The sequence below is a fragment of the Aspergillus bombycis genome, assembly GCF_001792695.1.
Source record: "Aspergillus bombycis strain NRRL26010 chromosome Unknown contig00066, whole genome shotgun sequence".
NCBI classification, from domain to species: Eukaryota; Fungi; Ascomycota; class Eurotiomycetes; order Eurotiales; family Aspergillaceae; genus Aspergillus; species Aspergillus bombycis.
In genome coordinates, this window is record NW_019170068.1 from 26558 (window position 1) to 48177 (window position 21620).

The 21620-nt window shown below is 48.0% G+C and overlaps 5 protein-coding genes across 5 annotated transcripts; 2 read left to right on the forward strand and 3 right to left on the reverse strand.

Moving 5' to 3' along the window:
• Positions 1-351: 351 nt before the first annotated feature.
• Positions 352-2662, reverse strand: ABOM_008786 (SDR family oxidoreductase/polysaccharide deacetylase family protein; the record flags this gene model as incomplete). The annotated part of the gene is made up of 5 exons (XM_022535915.1): positions 352-803; positions 859-1242; positions 1306-1601; positions 1664-2243; positions 2551-2662. The coding sequence occupies 5 exons, from the start codon at positions 2660-2662 to the stop codon at positions 352-354; spliced, it is 1824 nt and encodes a 607-aa protein (XP_022387420.1).
• Positions 2663-5792: 3130 nt separating this feature from the next.
• Positions 5793-7174, reverse strand: ABOM_008787 (uncharacterized protein; the record flags this gene model as incomplete). The annotated part of the gene is made up of 4 exons (XM_022535916.1): positions 5793-6466; positions 6529-6659; positions 6715-6996; positions 7083-7174. 4 exons carry the CDS (start codon positions 7172-7174, stop codon positions 5793-5795), a joined length of 1179 nt encoding a protein of 392 aa, XP_022387421.1.
• Positions 7175-10334: 3160 nt separating this feature from the next.
• ABOM_008788 (putative choline transport protein) lies at positions 10335-12161 on the forward strand (the record flags this gene model as incomplete). Its single annotated transcript, XM_022535917.1, has 5 exons — positions 10335-10544; positions 10612-10658; positions 10716-10795; positions 10857-11349; positions 11405-12161. Coding segments are annotated over 5 exons (1587 nt in total), but the record flags the coding sequence as incomplete, so codon positions are not given.
• Positions 12162-12623: 462 nt separating this feature from the next.
• ABOM_008789 (DEAD/DEAH box helicase) lies at positions 12624-15575 on the forward strand (the record flags this gene model as incomplete). The annotated part of the gene is made up of 1 exon (XM_022535918.1): positions 12624-15575. One exon carries the CDS (start codon positions 12624-12626, stop codon positions 15573-15575), a length of 2952 nt encoding a protein of 983 aa, XP_022387385.1.
• A 516-nt stretch (positions 15576-16091) lies between these two features.
• On the reverse strand, positions 16092-21219 carry ABOM_008790 (uncharacterized protein; the record flags this gene model as incomplete). Its single annotated transcript, XM_022535919.1, has 3 exons — positions 16092-17518; positions 17647-18421; positions 18484-21219. 3 exons carry the CDS (start codon positions 21217-21219, stop codon positions 16092-16094), a joined length of 4938 nt encoding a protein of 1645 aa, XP_022387387.1.
• Between the last annotated feature and the right edge of the window lie 401 nt (positions 21220-21620).

Genomic DNA, 21620 nt, shown 5'->3' on the forward strand with positions numbered 1-21620 from the left:
GTAAGCTTTTGAAGACATGGATGGAATGATGACTGATGATGATAACATGGCTTGTTTTCCTTCTGGCTTGATTATGGATACGGGCGTTTGTTGTCGATATTTCTTACCTTGGACATATTATATGAATTTTGTACACAGCATAAAAACAATATGCTTTAATAATAGATTCAGCTGAATTATCTGGATGTGTCAATCAAATAATTGATTCAATACTTCAAATTAAATGAACGACTGCTATTGACATTCCAATCAATGTTTCCAAGTGGCAATCATCGTAGATGTTGTAAACTTCAGAAAAGTTTTTTTTTTTTTTTTTGATGTAACTATACCTACATAACCTACGAATTCCTTCTACTCTTTCAACTCGTTCTCTTTAAACCACCTCGCAATCTCCCCCGTCTGACAAAACTCAACCTCATCCCCCCACCCCTTCAACCACGTCAACAACCGCTCCAACATCCCAATGACATGCGCCATACCGCTGGTATCAGGGTGCATCAATACGGGAAAGATAGGCTCGTCCTCATTCTCGCGAATCCACAGGAACCGATCGCGCCAGAGGTTCTCGACCACGCGGACATCGGTATAGCCGTGTGAGTTATGCGTATGAGGAAGGTACTGCATGGGGGTCATGTCTTCCATGTACCAATTGCAGGGGACGCAGACGAGGGGCCGGCGGTCTTCTGTTGTCGGTGGGATAGGGTGCATCCAGGTCGAGGCGGGGAGGGAGAAATTGATGGGTTGGAGGGGTGGACGTTTAGGGGCGAAGAAAGGGTGGCAGTCGTGGTCTGTTAGGGAAGCGTCTGTTTTAGGATTGCGTTAGAATTGGTGGATTGTCGGGGTGGAAAAGGGAGGAACTCTCACCGTATTCGAATCCGTACTCTTCTAGTAGGTCTAATGTGGACTCGCGCAGTTGGTAGAGAGGTGCGCGGTATCCGACGGGCTTCTTGCCTGTTAGTTTGGTTGCAATGTCGATACATCGCGTTAGCACGTCCCGTTCTTGCTCAACTGTCAGTTGGTATGCTCCTTCGTGGGCGTAGCCGTGAAGTCCTATCTCGCAGCCTGACTCGATTACCTGTTGCACTTCCTCTGGGAAGCTCTCGGCAGAGTGGCCCGGGATGAACCAGGTGCAACGATCAGCTAGGTCGAGCTTTTTGAGCATCCGTAGGAGACGGGGGACGCCAACTTTGGCAGCGAAGAATCCGGAGGAGTAGTCTGCGAGGATGTTGTCGGGATGCTGACCTGATCGTTGTAGGGGTTTGTTCAGCGTCTGTAGACCGTTCAAAGATGGCAAAGATGGCTTACCTGTCCCTAGCCATCCAGATACCGCGTCTAGGTCAATGGAGATGGCTATTCGGATTTTGTTCCGCTTTGGCTGTGATACAACCCTCGGGATTGATTGGACTATACTCGACTTGGGGTGAGCGACTTGGTCCTCTGTCTTTTTGACTGCTTCGTTCTCCTTCCAGATCAAGCGACCTTCCATTCCTCCGTCGACACTTAAGCACTGTCCCGATATGTGTCCCGCTGCGCGGTGAGAGGCCAGGAAAGCCATTGTGCGGGCTACATCCTCCGGTCTTGCGATCTTCTTTAGAGGTACGCTACTCTAGTTAGTGAGGATCTATAAGTTGTGGCAGATGGGGATTGAACGTGATAAGCATACGTAGCCTGGGCTTCTGCCCACATCTCCTTCGGGTCGTCGAGCCTTCCTTCTATTAAGGGTGTATCTACCCATCCAGGTGCAACAGCATTGATTCGTGCCTTGCTATTGAGGCGAACTATTTCATTCTTCACACTACGGATCAAGCCGTACTGCAAGGCAGCCTTCCCAGATGCGTACTCGGCATGGCCTTCCTGACCAAACTTTCCCGTTTCGCTCCCCGTTAGTACGATAGCTAGGTTATCCAGTTCTTCACCAAGAGTCTGTTGAGATGCACGTGCTGCTCTCAAGAAATGCTTGATTGTCAAGAATGTTCCTCGGACATTGACAAGGTATGTCTGGTCCCAGGTCTCCACTGGCAATTCCCAGATAGGGTAGTCTTTGCTTTCATCTGTGATACCTGCATTTGCGATCAAAATATTGATAGGGCCGAATCGCTTGCTGGCCTGTGCAATATTGGATTGGACAGATTCTTCGTCCGTGATATCACCTTTCAGGACGTGTAGCCGGGAGTAGGGCTCCCCTTGTATATCAGAAACCTCCAAGGCCTGGATGTCCAGTGCTGTCACTTTGCATCCCTGATCTATATACGTATTATGTTAGATTATGGAATGTGCCATTCATAAGAAAATAAAACATAAATCCAGGAGATGTGAAAGCAATGATGGGAGTTAGACCATCATCCACTTCTCCAGCTTCTACTGTCAGAAGGCAGGGCGTAATGGAGGTAGTATACAATAGCATAATGTAGATGATCAATCGCCTTATTTAAGTAATCCAACAGGCTACTCGTGTTATTCTTTGCGCTGGAGTGCAGCCAAGGTAAAGAAAGCAGTCTGCATATCCCAATCGCGCATCACACAGGTTACATCAGTCAACGCAAAACGTACCTAAGAATTCTCGCACTGCTTGCTTTCCAATTCCACCGGCGGCACCGGTGATGAAGACATGGAGGCTTTCCAAGCCCAGGAAGGCGGGAGATGCCAAAGGCTGCACCGACATACTGTTTAGTCTGCGGCTGTCACGATAAGGAGGCCGTTGGTTTATGGTGTTATGAACTAGTCAGATTAGCTACTACTGCTGCGGCTGACATCAGACAGGGAAAGACGTACCGAGTGATGGGCATACTCCAGAGTTCAATAGCTGGCTCGAATGAAATAACAGGGATGGGTATAGGCAAGGTATGCCACGTGTCTACGTTGATTGACAGATCGACAACTTGACGCTGCCAATCAATAAATCTACGAGGCCGCGGGGCAGTCACGTGGGCCTCAACGAATTTATGTTCTTTCCAGAATGATGATTATCATTATCTGGTTTATGATTCGAATTCTACGGATTTCGAAAACGTAGGTTCTCATGGTAATTGTCTGTAAATCTACCGTGCTTGTTTGTCCGTACATCGGCTGCCGACGAAGATCCGGCAGAGCGTAGTTTGAATTCTCATATACTAGCGATCCATGTAGCTCAAATTGAAACCAACGCTAACTGACGATGCGCAATGGCATCAGGATCGAGGCTACGGAGTACTCTTAGTCCTTGGTGCTGTTCTTGGCAATATCATTGACTTCGACCGCGTCCCCACTAATTGGTTTAGTTCCTGTAACTATAGACGTGGCCTAGACTATGCCAGCTTTTAGCTAGATTCACGCTATGCTGCGATACAACGGCGCGCTCCACCGTAGAAAAGGAGTACGTAGCATTGAGTGTAATCTGGATCGCTCCATTGTGGTTGTGGTATCACTGGTGGAGGAAATAGCGCCCTCCCCCCAAAACACCAGTTCGTTGCAAACAGAGTTCGTTGGGCTTGATGCCGACTCGCACTAATAACCACCCAAGGAGTTTCAGATAATTTTACTCGAAATTCAAACAGTGAGCTGGTTGTAGACTAGTCTTGCCGAGTCGGAAACAGTCATTTTTGGGCATATTGGCATTACGACGATTTGGATTAAAACGACAGACCTAAAAAGGCTCATTCTCCGTTTTGATCTAAGGTAAGCTAATCAGTAGACCAGGAGTTATTTGTTTGGCTTCCCTTCAGATAGTGAAAATTGGGTCTCGGAAGATTACCGAGGTTTGAATCATTGATGGCAAGCGAAAGTCTGCTATACTTCGGAGTACGGTCTATAAGGTATATCTAGGTAACAGAAATGCAACTCCTCTTTTGGGCGCAGAAGCTCTACATCGATGGGAGACCGGCATCGCTTCAACCGTTTCGCCATGGAAAGGTTACTACGAAGTCCACCACGGGCAATGATGATCATACATGGACCCTACAAGCCATGGCATTTTATGACAAGCGGCTTTTGCGTAGTCTGCTCCGTCATTCCTGAAGTATTCCCGCATGGTGTGAATGAGAGTTATAGCCGATCAGCAAGAGTCAAGCTTCCGCGCAACGATAGTGTCAACGGCGGGCATTTCATGGCTGAAATAGAAATCTTAACGAAACTCGAGAGGAGAACTTGAATGAACTATGTAAGTATCTCGTATTCAACAAGCACGAATGCTTGGCTTGATTTGATATTAACCTACCTCTCTACGGAGTATATAGTAGTGAAGTATACACAGTATGCTACTCCGCTAGTCACCACACGTTGGGAGACTGCAAGCGATCCACCGACCTCCAGATTCTCCATTGTTTTTACCCTGCATTTTCAGGAGGTGAGCTAGCTCGGCAAAATCCCGCCCTGTGCTGTAGATCTTAGAACGGTCGATTAATGGGAGCAGGGAGCATTATGGCATGACACAGGTAATTTTCGCCATATACTTCTCCCACCAGGCTCGACCTGGTCCGTGGGTAGGGTAATGGAGTTGAACACTGAACCAGCAAAAGTAATTTGGAGACACTGCGATCCTTTCCTGAAAACGGTCGTTGCCGAGTGGAGATTAACATGACCAACCGTGGGCTGGATGATATATGATCACTCTTAGGCGCTGAAGGCTGGTGGGACCTCGACGTGCTCTATGCACTAATGTCGAGTATGCCCCATACAGCGGTGGGACAGGACACGCATGCTTCACTTTGGTTGCTGAGAGGCTTTTTGTTTAACTTTGTGACAGGCAGCTTTTTCAGCTGGGTATTGCGGCACAACCCAAGGTTAGTACAATCGATGACAAGCCGCCGATGAGAAATCTCGGCTAGTGTCCGTGCCTTTTTTTTTTTTCCCTTTTTAAAACTCAAACTGAAAGGTAGGAGACTTCCAACCAGCTACTGTAAGCTTTGAGGATCTAGAATTCTACATCATGTTAGACGCATTGAGCAGGGGAGTTCAGCCCCAATGTTGGTTGCGTGAGTTGTATGAATCCAAGAAATCCTGTAGCACAGAACTTGGAAGAGCTTGAGGTCTCCTGTGGAGTACAAGTAGTGTACGTGTCCTCCATTTTCTCTTATTGGTGAGATCCTTTTTTTGGGATGTGAAAGATTCGGAATGGAAAAAGAACAGAAGCGGATAAAAGCCGGCACTCGGCAAGACTCCCCTCCCACCGAGGCTGAGGAGTAATGCGGAAACGCATTACAAGGCCCCTCAAAGGTGAATGGATCTGAAGTTACGGTAATAGGCCGTATCCACCACCCACTCACGTGATAGAAGGGGGCCGGGAGATCTGCGGTTAAAGTCCGTGGCATTTGGGGACGGAGATAACGATAAGCTTGAGAAAAAAATGGCCATCCAATCGTGTGGACCAAATTCTTCTACTCCCCTGGTTGCACATTCGCAATGGATCCATGGCGTTTTGCCTCTACTAGTATGATCATTATTCGGGGTAAGTATTTACTGCGCAGCCGTTTATCCGTGTCGACCCTCAAGAGTCAATAACGCCCACTCGAAAACCGTGGTCGTGGTTGATACCCCCTTGGGACAATTATTTCCCCCACCCCCGGCTGATCATTGAATGATGTGCGTTTAGGCTGCTTCATATGGAGTAATATTTTTATGTATAGTACATAACACAGGGCCCCTCCCCAGACTTTCATAATAACGTAGTGGATGTCTAAATTCTCCTGACAAATGAGGCTATATACAGGTAACAGAATGCACCCCAAACAGGATGAAAGAAAGAAATAAAAGGAGTGGAAGAAATAAAATTATATATACAACATTATTTTAGAAACGCGAGATAAGAATCGTATGCTTCATGGCTGCGGTTGATGCACCCCGTTAAAACTTTCGGTCTTGGTATGATGGGATCCCCAAAATTCGGGAGGCCGGGATTCGCGCTCCACCGTGACAGTAACGTCCTGCCGAATTCTCAGGGCTCTGTCGGAGCCATCGTCGCTAACATCCCGATCGTCACTCGCTTGTATGCTAACATCAGAAGCCGGCTTGTGAGGCGTAGCAATGCTTCGGTTGTAATCATGCATGCTAAATTCGCCTGAGCGTAGCTGACTCGACGGTCCATAATGCCGGCCGTACCCTGAGGCTTTGCTGGTCCACGGACCAGACCGATACCGATCAGTGGCTCGCTTGGATCCCCCTGTCCAGCTTTTGAGGGCAGGGAACACATCGCGTAGGAGAGACCAGATGAGTGGTAGGTTGGTGACAAGAACAGCCACGGTTGCTTCCCGGAAGTACCAATTCATGTAAACGTATGAGATGAGCGACGGGACGAGACAGTAAACCTTTGTCAGGACTGCTGCGACAATAACAAAAATTCCCATGCCGAAAATAACCACAAGTATCAGCTTCTGCTTGAGGGGCACGCGTACTTGCAGCAGAAGTGGCAACCCAATAAGGAGCATCAGAATGTCTGCAGAAATCGATATACATCCCTGGATAATTTCGTAGTACTGGTAGCTTGAGCATTGGTCTATTGTATAGACAGTCAGGTTATTGCTTTGCTAATGATGCCTAGAGGGTCAAACAACTCACAGGATGTAGGCACAGCCCAGTACATCGATAAGGGTCGGCAGATCAGGAACAGAGACAGCTCAACACCAATAAAACCGAGGCCGACATATATGGCGAGATAATTAACCCATTTCCTCTGTGGCAACCCCTCCCTAATAAATAGAGTCAATAGATTATGCCCATCGACATTGGCTGTAAGCAACTCACGTTATACGTGCATAGATGACGAGCATACAGGCCTTCATCGCCCATACCGCGAGGACAAATGAGTGTTCTGAAACAAAGACCCATTTACTTCCTCTCACACGATCGGCTTTAAGTACCGGGGTCAAGTTTTTAATATCTTCTTCGCTCATCAAGTTCGAACCCCCCACGATGACGACTTCGTTCAAAGCAACACATAGGATCGTATACCAGATGATAGCGAAAACCATCAAGTAATCATCTGTCTGGAGATTTCGGATTCCTAAACGACGTATTCGAGCTACACTATAAGGGAGTATGGAATCAGAGCACGGTCAAACTAGAGTGACGGGGATATAAGGATTCTGTTTCTCGCTTGAAGGACAACTTACAATCGAAGGCAAACACCCAGCATCCCTACTGCATAGAGAGTCCATGTTTCCCGAGCGAAGCTCTTTGTAAATTCTGGACTGAAGCTTGACATGTTTTCGGAGAGCAACCTGTAAGCCCAGGGAATGATAGGTTAACTGGCATTCACTCCGAACAGATCTATGCAAGGGTCTAAGGGAGGTACTATGATATATGAGGGGGAGCCACCGACATTTTCGCGATAAGCTTTCTGTAATTGGGCACATTTGCCAGGGGAAGTGTGTGGCTGCAAGGATCAACCAGCAGCCTTGACTCAGTGAGATTACAGAATTAAGGTACGATTGCTATAGAATGGAAATGGAATTGGAGGAAAAACCGAAAAGCATGGCGTCCCATGTTGGTTCCAGTGTGATGGGAGGATTACTGTGAGCTCATAGGCGAACCAGAATCGACCAGAAGGCCCAAAGAGGGAAAGATGCAGCACATCCACACCACCATCACCTGCGGGACCACTTGCTTTAGGAACTGGGTTTATGTCACACAAGGCCAGCCGGCAGTCGTGCTTGCTACCATATTTGGTTTAATGCCGGTACCATCCTTTTTTTTCCCGAGGGAATTAGAGTAATGAATTCTAGTACCTAGGGAGGCTTGGAAAGGGACTCGGATACAGTTGGTCGCACCATTAATCCAACTAACCATTGTATAGCGTGTGCCTGAATAATATTCAGTCCACACCAATTATTAGCTGACCTTCTTGTTGGCAAATCATAATACGAAGGCAACACTTTTTCTATTAACATACAGAGTACTTGGCATGCTGAAAAAGATTTTTTTCTCAGTAAGGTGGGTAATAGTGTTCTAGAGAACTGGATTCTCGTGGTATAAGCGCCAAGGCAACGTGCAGTTGGACGTGCAACGCAAAGTGTAATTACAGCTATTACAACTCACAGGGCATGGATTGGGGACGGTGTTAAGTGGGTCCGACTAGTCCCAAGTTAATTTTGGCCTAAGCCCATTGAGGAGCCAGAATCTTAGCACCTCAATTCCTTAGTTAACCTTCTGGAGCCTGGGCGATAACATGCCGATATCAGGCTTGTCCCACTATCCAGTACCGTAGTACTACCCAGTACTACTTCTAATCCTAGTAGGACTAAAAAAAAAAGTGCTGTGGACGAAACTATACATCTCATATCAGAAGTCAAAATCACGCCTATATTATGCTAGTATAGTTCGAGGCTGCACCGGTGGCATCTTAGTCTCCGTTCGAGACATCCGAACGGAAGGATCGGAGATAAACTTTGCTCTTTTGTCTACCTTGTTTTTTAATTGACTTTGGACTGGAAGCACTAGAGGCCTGATCCCTGTCACTCAGCCACCTCAACTTGCGTTATAATCCGTACAGAATCTTCTCTGTGTATATTAACTGTATATTAACTAAGATGAAGTCTTCCACTAAAAAAGTCCTCCGATTTCTCTTCTCTATATTAATAGCAAACAACGGACCACAAGTTATCTGTCTACGCCACCAGAGGAAAAAGTCCCCTTTAGGCGTTTTAGTTCTTAATACCTCTATATCTAGATTAATTCCGTAAGCCCCGGAGAAGCCGACGAGGCCTCGACCAAATTACTGACTCGCAGTTAGTATGAACGCCAAACCGGTCTTGTTTCACTTATCTCGTGTGTACAGTTATAGAACAGGTGTTTCTCTGAGGGATCATCCGACATGGAAGTCAGTCTCCGAGATTGGCAGTAGAGAATTTAGCGGTAGAGCGAGTGTTCAGACGCTCTTCTTGAGGGAACGTATAAGATAGACATGCTCTCTTGTCATTTAATTTCAGGAATGGAAGAGGTAGGGGAGAAGAGGAATAGTAAAACATGGTACCTTGAATTTAACAATTAAATAATTGTCATTTTTAGGGTACTACTAGTATAGCAATGAGATCCATACTACCAGTGGGAGCGTCAATAGGAGCGTAGGGATAATTTGCAATGAAAATGAATAATTCGCTCGATAAGCGGACTGCGCGGAATCGCCGGATTAAGACATGGATGGTTTCGCTGGGGCCCCATGTCATTGGCCCCGGTCTCTAAATAAAGTTAGGCTCCAAAAAACAGACTTTCTTGGTGGCAAGGGGGAAGTGGAACAACGTCTGTGTCTCTCCCGTTCCTCGTGCGAACTTACTCGCCGTCAAGCCTTATTGTGCACTTTCTGTATGTATGAAACCATTATCTCGCCTTTTCTTATTTATTTAATTTTATTTAATTGTTGACTGTTTCCGCTTAACTAATACAACCACCTCTAAATCTCCTTTACCTTGGTTACCAATCAATAGTCCAAAGACCTACAAGGAAACGACGGAGGTGAGAGAGTTTGGGACTCTGCTACGGTAGCATCGCTCAAGTTGTAACAAGAGTTGTATTCTGTATTTTCTTTTATTATGCAATGGGGTACTAAATCTCTGGTAACATTTCCACTCCTAATCACTTAACCGACCGCGGGGATACGGAGTATGGCCTGATGCACACAGCATGCATTACTACTTGCATGAGACTTGAGTGTGGTAAAAGGCTGCGATATCCTTTGAAGACCATCGAAGTGGGGAGGTTCATGATATCCAAGTGTTATCTGAAACTCGATCTCAGCCTTAGAAGAGGAAAAGGAATCCTATTTCTTTAAAAGTACATACATAGGATCATCTTCCTTGCGGGAGATGATCTGAAAGAGTTTGCCCATCTGCTGAAGCTCCCCCTTCAGGTAAAGACTCACTCAGCCCGGTCCCCTGGCACCCCCCTGCTCTCAGCATCCAACCAGCAAGTTTCCCCGGCCCACTTTATGCTGGCCACTGATCAAGGAGGGTGGTTGACATCGATGATTTGCCAGGCATACTGAAGCGTCCGTAGGCCCTCCAACCCGCTGTTAGTCCTCTAACTAAGAGTAGGTATCCAGCTCCAGTGTATAAACCCTTAGACTCACACCAGAATCATATCCTTCATATTTTTTTTCTTCGCTCAGTATCTTTGTCTCTAACCCACTATTTACTAGTGATAGTTTAGAAGCAATGCCCGGCCAACCTTTCTAACTAAATCCCATCGTTACCCTAGTCATTCATTTCAAACCATAAAGGGACTCCATTGTCGCCCCACGGCCTTGTGATTTTCTTCCCTTAAGACACCTCCATCCACCCTTTCTATTTTCCCACTCCTTCGATTTCTTCGACCCATATTTACTTCATCTAATAACTCACTTTCATCCCTAAACCCAAGTCACGTAAGTGGTGGTGTTATCTCCGACGATGGCAGCTGCGGAGGGGCTAGAGCCAAAAAAAGCGGGAGCTATGGAGTTGGCGGCGGAGGATCACTCACCAGGAGAATTGATTAATGCATCCGGACATCGTCAGGAACTCGACCGGAACTTCAGTTTGTTAAGTATTTGTGCCGTGGCCGTTACGACTGGAAACACATGGATCGCACAAGGAGGCAGCGTGGTATGTTATACAGCATCACTACTGTAAAGGGGAAAAGGAGGGGCATCCCAACTGATGGTCGAGCTAGGTCACTGCTCTGAGCAATGGAGGACCATCGGGTGTTATTTATGAATTGTATGATAAGCCTCGCTATTGCCATTATCGATCATTTAACACTAACGGGAATATCAGCATTGCCGTGTCAGTCTGCTACTGGTTAGTGGCGGCCTCAATCGCGGAACTAGCATCGGGAATGCCTTCGGCTAGTGGTGGTACGTTTAACAGTGATCTTATTTCACTCGATTCCGTGTAGTTTCGCTAATATCAATCAAGTATACCACTGGGCCTCTATCACAGCAGGAAAGTATGGCCGTGCATGCGGGTTTTTCGCTGGCTTTTGGAACTGTCTGGCCTGGATCCTTGGTGCTGCTTCTATGTCTGCTATTTTGGGACAGCAGACTGTCTCAATGTACGCCCTGATGCATCCCGGATTTGTGCCCCAGTCGTGGCACATATTCGTCAGCTTTATTATCTGTACATGGCTTTGCTGCGCCATCGTCCTTTTCATGAACCGGATGCTCCCTCATATCGGCAACCTTGGAATGTTCTTCATCCTGGCGGGTGTGTTTATTACCATCATTGTGTGCGCTGTCATGCCCCATGTAAATGGTACTGGCTACGCATCAAATTCGGACGTATGGCGTACATGGCAAAATGGTACCGGATATTCTAGCGAAGGCTTTGTCTTCGTTGCGGGAATGCTCAATGGTGCTTACAGCGTGGGTACGCCCGACTGCTCGACACATCTTGCAGAGGAGATCCCTAGGTATTTGCCAAGAAAAAACCCCCTACTTGCGTACAAGTCCCTAATAAACTGGCAGTCCGAGTCGGAACATCCCCAAGGCCGTCCTCGCCCAGATGACGGTCGGCTTTATTACCGGCGTCCTCTACATGATCGCAGTGTTCTACTCGATTACTGATCTAGATGCAGTTATCTCAAGCGTCTATGGTTTCCCTCTAGCCGAAATCTACCATCAGGCGACGGGGTCTAGGGGCGGAGCCCTTGGTTTACTCATTGTGGCTTTTCTCCCAACCGTTATTACATGCGCCGGCTGCTATATCACTGCTGGTCGTACTCTGTGGACCATTTCCCGAGACAAAGCGACTCCATTCTCCGGTTGGCTTGCGCACATCAACACCCGTATGCACAACCCTTTCAACGCTACTCTAGTTTGTGGTGTGATCGTCACAATCCTCGCCTGCATCTATGTCGGCTCCACCACCGCCTTCAATGCTTTCGTCGGCTGCTTCGTGCAACTGTCCAGTCTTTCCTACTGCGCCGCTATTCTTCCACATCTTCTGACTCGTCGTTCTACATTCACCCCTGGCCATTTCTGGATGGGGCGCATCGGTTATCTCATTAACGCCTTGTCCTGCATCTACATTCTCGCTTTTGTCGTGATCTTCTGCTTCCCATATGCTTTGCCCACTGACGCAGCTTCGATGAATTACGCTAGTCTGCTGACCGGAGGATTGACAATCTTTGTGACCATCTGGTGGCTCTTCCGGATGAAATCCTATGAAGGACCGAAGTTCGTCCCTCTGACAGACAAGGTGCTGATGGATGACGCTAAGTAAGCACTACTCTTCTATGAAGGGTGAACGCTCAACAGAGATATCGAACATACTAGATATCTTGATAGATAACCCACCATCACTACAGTCTATACACACTTACGACATGTATATTTTCTTCATATTTAATTCGGACTAAATTAAGGCTGTTGGCCTAGTTCTGAATGGCATGTAATAATCTTCGTTTGCTTCGTGTGTTTGAATGAATTTTAGTAATTTAGAGAAATGACTGGTACTGCAAGCCAGGACGTTAATTATATGTCTCAATTAAGATCACTACCGTATTCACTGTACTAGTGTTCATAGGTGAAGAATGAAACCCACCTCTATTCTTGTTCTGGCATTACACAACCTCTTTGTAAATCATGTGACCACGCGTTTGCCCACGCCGCGTCTGACGGGTAAAGACACTCGTCCGCTGAAAGGAACGAAATGCTACTAAGAGAAGTCTGAAGGCCACACGTCATGGTCTTTAAACCGTTCAAGCCTCCTTTGATAAGGAAAAATACGGAAGATTCAAACACTAAATCAGATTTATCCACCCATACTCTGGATAACCATGGCCCACCAGCTAAGCGGCCGCGTCTGCACCAAGACCGTACCGTGGATAGTGTAGGTCCATCGATGAGAAGTGAGAGGAAGCCTCTGGTCCAAGTGCGCAATATAGGTGAACCAGTAGGTGACAATGCCAAGGACGATGGGTCTGCAGGAGAACGGTATTTTAATGTTTTATGGTACGGCATCATCACCACCGTGCTCTTAAAGAGAGGAGAGGAACGGGAAAAAGAGACAAAGCTGACAATTTTCAGGCGAAAACCTACCACTAAAAAGAACAAGACATGGGATGGTGATGGTATACTCTCAGTCCGAAATGGTTATGTTCATTTGCAGGACGTCTCGGGCAAGGACATGGGTCGGGCCATGCACTCCTCTCATCTTGAACCTGGAACTATGCTCTCGATCGGAGGAAAGGAAGTTGAGATAGACTCGGAAATGTCAAAGAAGGAGTATCTGTCGGGGAAGCAATTTCTCGAAATAAAACCTAGCCCAACTCCGCCGGCAGTGCCACCGAAGAAAGGGTTTGTGCCTGTGTCGGGAAACAAACCTAGCACATCGACTGCCAAGGAGAATCAATTGGAGAAAGGCCAAATGCAGATTATTCCAAATCCCGCATCAAGGAAATCAAGCTCTATATCTAGCGCATACAAAAGACCGCTGTTAGAAAATACTGTTATCCCGCAAAAGTCTGCCGAGGAGCCCATTCCTCGTCATGACCCCAAGCAGCCCGGTGCACTGGTGATGAAACGACCATCATCCGCGCCTAAGGGGAAAAGAGTTGTCGACGTTGTGGTTGATCCCATCCTTGCCAAACACTTGCGGCCGCATCAGCGTGAAGGAGTAAAGTTCCTCTATGAATGTGTCATGGGGATGCGATCATTCAATGGCCAAGGTGCTATTTTAGCGGACGATATGGGCTTGGGTAAAACCTTACAGACAATCACACTACTATGGACCTTACTCAAGCAGAATCCGATTTATGAGAATCCCCCTGAAGTTAAGAAAGCGCTTATTGTGTGCCCCGTGACTCTGATCAATAACTGGAGGAAGGAGTTCCGGAAATGGCTTGGGAACGAGCGGATTGGCGTATTTGTCTTTGATGACAAGCGAAAACGACTGACTGATTTCACAAGGGGTAGAGCATACAATATCATGATCGTCGGCTATGAAAAACTAAGAACCGTGCAGGAAGGACTCGCACAAGGAGCTGGGGTCGATATCATCATTGCGGATGAGGGCCACAGACTGAAAACACTTCAAAACAAAAGTGGACAGGCGATACAGTCGCTGAATGCCACTAAAAGAGTGATTCTCTCGGGTACTCCGATCCAGAACGACCTGAAGGAATTCTTCGCGGCGGTGGATCTGGTTAACCCGGGAGTTTTGGGAACTTTCAAGGCATTCGTACGCGAGTTCGAGGGTCCTATTGTGAAGAGCAGACAGCCAGAGGCAACAAGGAGAGAGATTGAGAAGGGCGAAGCCAGAAACGAAGAACTTCGTGAACTTACCTCTCAGTTTATGCTACGGAGAACCGCAGACATTCTTGCGAACTACCTTCCACCAAAGTCGGAATACATACTCTTTTGTGACCCAACGCCCACTCAAGCGAATATTTATCAAAACGTGCTCGCTTCACCTGTATTTCAATGTGCCGTTGGCAACTCAGAGAGCGCTCTGCAGCTTATCACCATCCTGAAGAAGCTCTGCAACAGCCCCTCGTTGCTTACCCCAAGAAATGTGGACGAGACACCCAGCGAAACAATCGCAGCTCTACTATCCTCTCTACCTCCGAATCTCTTACGACACTTTTCTCCATCCTCCAGCGCTAAAATCCGGGTACTAGACCAACTACTACACATCCTGCATACCTCAACTTCAGAAAAAGTTGTTCTCGTTTCAAACTACACATCCACGCTCAACCTGTTAGCCACGCTCCTAACCTCATTATCACTTCCATTTCTACGACTAGATGGCTCGACCCCGGCGCAAAAACGACAATCTCTAGTTGAAGACTTCAACCGCTTCCCAGCGAACCGCTGCTTCGCATTCCTTCTATCCGCTAAGGCAGGAGGCATGGGACTGAACCTGATAGGTGCCAGCCGCCTCATCTTATTCGACGTGGACTGGAACCCAGCTACCGACATCCAAGCCATGGCCCGAATCCATCGCGACGGACAAGAACGACACTGTCGAATATACCGCATTCTGCTGAAGGGCAGCTTGGAAGAGAAGATATGGCAACGCCAAGTGACGAAGCTCGGACTCGCAGATAGCGTCATGGAGCACAAGGATAGCACTGCCCAGTTCTCTCGAGATGAACTAAAAGACCTCTTCCGTCTTGACCAGGATAGCAAATGTCAAACGCACGAGCTTCTAGGCTGTGGTTGTGGGGGCAGGGGACAGATCGTGTCGACCCCAGAGTCTCATGCTGGCTCACTGGCAGATGGGCAAGGCAATGTGTCGGATTCAAATGACTCAGAGGAAGTGGAGGAGGACTTCCCGGACGTTCTGACCCTCATTAAAGCTTCCAAGCTGGATATCGAGAAGCAAGAGCGCATGATTAAGGCGAATCGCGCGGCACGCACTGGGTCTAGAACGTCCAAAAGCATCAATAACACCAAATCTGACAAGCAGAAGGATAAGATGCAACAGTCGCTGTCTCAGTACTCTCATATTGACCCCTACCACCTAACAACCACAACTGATGATACGCAAGATATCCAACAAGCTATTGATGACAACGTGCTTCTCGCTATGTTAAAAGAGGAGGATAATAGGATCAGTTTCGTTTTCAAGAAATCTAGCACAACGTTGACAAAGGAGACTGATTCATTGATGCCGGTTGTTTTGTCGGATTAAGGATAGAGTATCCTCGATTTACTGTATATGCTCATGCCGGTATTTGGGATTATCATATAAATATATTGTATCTATTCAATTATATACAGTACTTGACATAACTGCATTTCTGCCTACCTTCCATCGCAAGGCTGTGAAATGAAATACTTCGTTTATGAAAGATGTTAGGACACTTGAAATTCTTAACCGGCGATGATGCTATATTTGGAAAAATACCCAACAGAATAGGATAATGATAATCATTCCTTGTCTCGTAGGCACATACATACATGCAGATGACATCTGATCTCGTAACTCACATAAACAGAAATGTAACAATATCTGAAAAACAGAGCGAAAAAACTGAAGGGGGTATGGATATGCAGGATATCTATCAATCGAAATGCAATTGGTTCGAGGCAAAAGGCCAGGGTAAATGATGGAAGGAAATTCAACAAAGGAGGGCTGAGAATTCGCACTTAGGTAAAAAAGGATTGCGACATGTATGATGTTGCTGTGAGTCTCAAAAAAAAAAATCTAGTATCTGAGTTTTCCAACGAGGCCAAATGTATATGCTGCCTCGGCTTCGCTCTTCATTTGGATCATGTATATCTTAGACGAGCCACCAGTAACACCACCTTTCTTCGGCATGGCGCCACCTTCAGTCTCTTCCCAAACTGACACGGCGATACCTGTCCTTGCTACTCGTTCGAAGGAACTTTCAGGAAGGCAAACATCAAGAAGAATCTCACCCCGTGTCTTGCCGCGGATGAGGATACGCTTTTCAGAATCTATAGTGCGCCGGGGAGAGGCAGCTCCAGAAGGAGGTGGGCTTCCTTCAGCACCTTCTGTCCCAGTACTGGTATCGTTGGATCCGCCGGCAGCTGTTTCTGACCGTCGAGGTTCCGCGGTCGCCGGCATAATCGTGAGCCTAGCAGCACCCATATCACGCCATTTGGACTGAGTTTCGCGCATATAAAGCCTAATCTTTGCGTTCGAAAGGCCAATACCGTCAACGTTCTTAATAGCAGCTGCTATCCGGCCAATTCCAGAAGTGGATGTATGGTTTGTTCCCGAACCCGCAGAGCTCGAGTATAAGCTATCTTCTTTTTGGCCACTCCGAGAAGTAACTGAAGATCGTGAAATGTTGAACATCTTGCCCCCTGCACCAAATCGTTTCAAAGCTGAGAACGCACTACTCATAGTCCCAACGCTACTCTCGGAATTGTCAGCAAGTGAGCGAGGGGAGCTTGACGCACGGTAGCTCTTCCTACGACGTGGCCAGCCGAATAACCCCCCACTCTTGGAGGGGCGTTCTAGAGGAGCGGGTTGCTGCGTGAAAGGGCCTCGGGCGTTTTGCAAAGCTATGTAGGTAGGATTAGTGGTGCGCGCCTGGTTTATGAGGCCATACAAGATCTCGCATTCATCTGCATTGCGGGAACGGAACATAATATTGTTGCTCCATGATACCTTCGACCGTTCAGTAGGAGGAGAACGGATACTGATATCGATCGCTGTACCACGTCGGATGGGTACCAGGGGCGTTAGTTCGAGAGCAATCAGTGGTCGTTCCCGTTTGGATGGTGTGTGATCGTCATCTGAGGCAGAGGCCGATTTCACGTCATATGCCTCCACTAGTCCAGGACTAACATAAATACTACATTCATCGGGCAGAAGGCTCTCCCAGGAACCTTTATCGGACCATGCAAAGACGGAAGCAACGGCGGTGGATGACTTGTTGGGTTGTGAAGGGACAGATCTATATCCACCTTGAGAGACAGAATTTGAAGGAGACAAAGAACTAGTTGCGGACGTAATCACGGAGGCCGGCACGGTCGGTTTTGAAACGTGGTGCTCTTGGAGAGGCGGTAGTTCGTCCTCCGAATCATCATCCGAACTGTCCGATCCCGAGTAATCCGATTCAGAGTACAAGTCGTAGCGTCGCACAGTTGATGTTTCGGAGTCTGAGTAAGTCTCGTCGGACGCCGTGGAAGGCTCGTATTCATGCTTCAAAGGGGAAGAGCACGGCGTCTAGACAGGGGTCCGCTTGGACTAAGGATTGGGGCATTTGAAAGACTCGATCCTGTCGAACTTGGGGAACGAGAGTGTGGCGGGGGTGGAGGAGGTTCTTCACCATTTGTTGGTTCGGAGGTGTCGGAGTTGGAGCGAGAGTGGCCTTTCTTCCGTGTAGGAGTTTCGGGTATACTATAGGAATCTAGCACGTACTCGTCGTCCGACGTGGATTCCAAAGTTTCAGATATGTATGTCTGACTGCTGCCTTTTCTGAGCTTTGGAATAATAGGTAAGTCCATAGAAGGGACAGAAGATACTCGAGGGGAAATCGCTTCGGGTTCATCCTTTGTGGGAGTCTTCGGGGGACGATGTTCTTTATGGTCTTTCTTTTCGTCATGATCTGGGCGATGAGTTGTAGGCGCCGCCTTAGGGCCACCGGCATTTTGATCTTTTGGCAGACTAGGAACCGGGGGGTTATCCTCGTCATGCCGTGCAACCCTCTTTGCTTTTGATCGTTTGAGGCTAGTAGGGGATCTCTCTTCGCCTGTTGCAGTTTTTCGTGGGTCTCTAGAATGTAGTATGGACTGCTGTGTTCGTGGCGATGGCTTGGTTGGCGAATCTGCTTCCCCGGCGGCGTAGTCCGATTCGCGGGTGATTGCAGTTTGTAAGGAAGTGCGTGATTCGGTCGCTAAAGAAGATCCGACAGTGCTCGGGTTAGACAAATTCTCCCTGAGTGAGCAGCGCCGCAGTGTACCAGAGACGGCCCTCTCGCCGATAGGAATATCAACAGTGATAGAGCTCGGTAGTGCCTCCTTGGTTTCACTACTAGAGGGAGCTATTTGTACTCGTTGCCGCTGTTTCGCTCGTTCAACGAAGCTCTGGCTTCGACAAATCGCTGGCGGCACCGGGTTCAAACCAAGCATTTGAACCCACTCAAGCCAATGTCCTCCTCGTCGATTCGGAGAACAAGAATTTCTTGCCAAGCATTTGGATGCCCTGGAGGGCTGCGCAACATGACTATAATTTCTCCTTTCATATCGCCATTGCGAGCAGAGACAAAGGCAAGGTCCATTGGAGGGAAAAGAAGCCAACGGTCCGCATGATCTATCTCACAAATAAGGAGATCCCCTCCAGCACCGTTATCGGGTGTATTGTCTCTCAAGAGGAGCTCTGCGCGACAGTCTATAACCTGCCCAGTCGAATGATACAGAGAGAGGTTGAAGAAATCCCGAGCTCGGACTCTCCGAGCTCTATTTACAGTCACACCGGCAAGTGGTCCTAAAGTCGCAGGATCACGAGCTCGAGTTGGGTCAACGCTAGCAGCAGACTCATCTTCGAGTCTCGCCCGCTCCTCACGCGCACGACGGCGAGCTTCGTTTACCAGGTTCTGGTAGGCCATAGATACGTCCTCGGCTTTCTCAGACGGCTGAAGCATATTGATCCCTTTGAAAGTCTTTGCGAGATATTTGAGACGCACCAAAGGCCGTTTCAACAGATATGCGACGTCAACCTTTTCGCCGTCACTGTCAATGACATCCCCATTTTCGTCCCTTGCCATACCTTCGTCCAAACTTTTGGTGTCGGCATTGTTCATCGCCTCACTTTCATCAAGGGGAGCTAGGTTTACAATGACATCCTTGAAACCCAATCTCCAGGATTTCAGATAGTCACGGTACACTTTCTGTGCTCCCTGTGCCCATGTGAGCAGGGACTCTGCATTGTCCTGGGGAATTCGCTTGTGCAGTGTCTTCAAGCGCTCGACTGCAACACCCATGTCCACTATTGGCTTGCTAAAATTCAGTTCGTCTTTCGGGTCCATTGATGGTCGAAAAAGACCCGCAGCAATCGCTGAATCGGATTTTGAAAGAACGCAAGTAAGAAGGACAGGAATGACTCCGCCAACCAGTGTTTTCAGCTCACGCATATATCTGATTTCATCGGCTGATAGTTCCTTCAGAAGCTCAGGCACGGTAGCATTGGTGATGCGGCTTTTGTTGGTGCGGATGCTACGAGCAGACCTGATACTCCTGCTCCTGTTTGGGGCGGAGAGAACCGACATGAGGTCATCATGTGTGGTAAGCCGTCTTTTCAACTGGGTCGATACTACTGGAAGAGAATTAGGATCAAACTGGTCCCTTTCTTCCTGATCTTCTTTTTCTTCCACTGGAGTTGGTTCACGCGCCTCCTGTGGGGCATCGTGAGCACGTTCCTGGGACTGTGCCTCATCGCCTGTCTTTATTGACTCAACAGACACAATAGTGGACAGTCTGTGATCTCCTGTGCTAGGAAATGGTCGTTCCCGGTGGAGCGGGACCGGCGCATTGTTACCAGACACCTCGGAGACCTCAGAAATGGTTTGGGTTTCAGTCAAAGTGGTGTCTTGCACCTCGCTAGACGTCTCTTTTTCGCGAGAAGCGCTTTCCTTATTACTGGAAGAAGAACGACTATGTCTGTGTCCAGAAGATCGCTTCTCACTCAAGGCCGAGGTTGTCTCCAGTTGTGACTCTTGTGAAGTCATTATCTCTTCCGTCATCGACTTTACTCGCTCCTCCCTACTTGGTATCCGTCGCTTACTTGTGCTCTTCCGTCGAGAGTCACTTTCCGCCCCTGAGTCAGTGGCAGGAGAACGACCTTCCTCTCGTTTTGTCGACAGTTTGGCCCTATTACTCTTGGTATTCAGAGGGGCGGGGACTTCCACGTCCGGATCAACATCGTCAAAAAATGGATCCGATGTTCCAGACAGCCATGCCTCGATCTTTGAGCCCCTATTGGGGCCGGGTCTGGGGGCTTCTGGTTTTGTAAATATTTTTCTTGATTCACCGAACATGTGCTCGAAGATACCACCCTTAGGAATCTTTGGAGGGGGTGCGCGACCTTTCTGATTTGGGGTCGGGCCTCGGGCGCGGCGTCTTGATAACTCTGAGAAGTCAGCTTCACTCGCCGTCCACTCAAAGTCGTCATCATTGATGCTGCCTTTCTTCGAAGCATCTTCTGCCAATTCTGATATAGCAGCTGCATGTGGTTTGTCTGCACTAGTGGGTCGTGAGGCAGACTTAGTCGAACCATTATGCGATGCAGTCTCTTCTTCGATCTTGCTCCCTAGCAGGGAGTCGCCCTCCCGATATACCCTGGACTTCCTCCGTTCTCTGCTCCTCGAGTCTGCACCAGCTCTTTCTCTATCCACGCTCCGGGCGGATGGGGAAGATCGTGGCTTATCCTCCTTTCTCGACTCATTTCTCCCCGCCCGAGGATTCCGGATCGGGTCATTGGTCGTGTACTGCGAAAGGCGTTTTGGTGGTGGTAGCTTCGATGTAGGAGCCTGTGTGGGGGTACGATTCAATTTCCAGTGTTCGTCGCTGATAACTCGTTTCCGGGGGGTACTTTTACTTCTATTTCTCGTTGTGGGTGCCCTTGTAGGCTTGGGTTTCGAATCGACAGTCGAATTCTCCTCATCCTCCTCATAATAGACAACTTCATCCGCCGTAATTACACCTCCTCCTTGCTGCTGCCACTTGCGGACCTTCTCCCGCACCGAATTAGTGTCATATATTCCCAGCGGCTGACCGATATCCAGCGGGTTTTGCTTTGTTGGAGTGGATTTAGTACTTCCCCCAATATTGGAGGGGCGATGCGGCGTTGCAGGGGACGGCATCGATGTCTGCGACCGAGACGATCGTTAGCATAATTTATAGAAAAAAGCAAATCAGCATATAACAAAAGGGACAGGTAATTGTGAGGCTGCCGTCCATATACTGGTGAGTGGATGTTTTTGTTGATAGCATGTGTTGTACCCGACGACGTCACTCGGTGATTGTTTGTTTATTGGCGGCAATTTAGAACCCTGCAGGAGAAGCTGTGTACTTACAGCAACGTAGTCCCAGTTGATCTTCCAGAGAACACGGACACGGGCGGAAGTCAATCCCAGCTTCAAGGAAGGAAAGAAAAAGAAATGAAAGGACAGCAGAGAAAAGAGAATTGGAACAGGCGGTGGGCGGGTGAAGCGCAGATGGAGAAGTGCAAGTGACTTAAGTTCCTGCTGATGATGAAATTGCG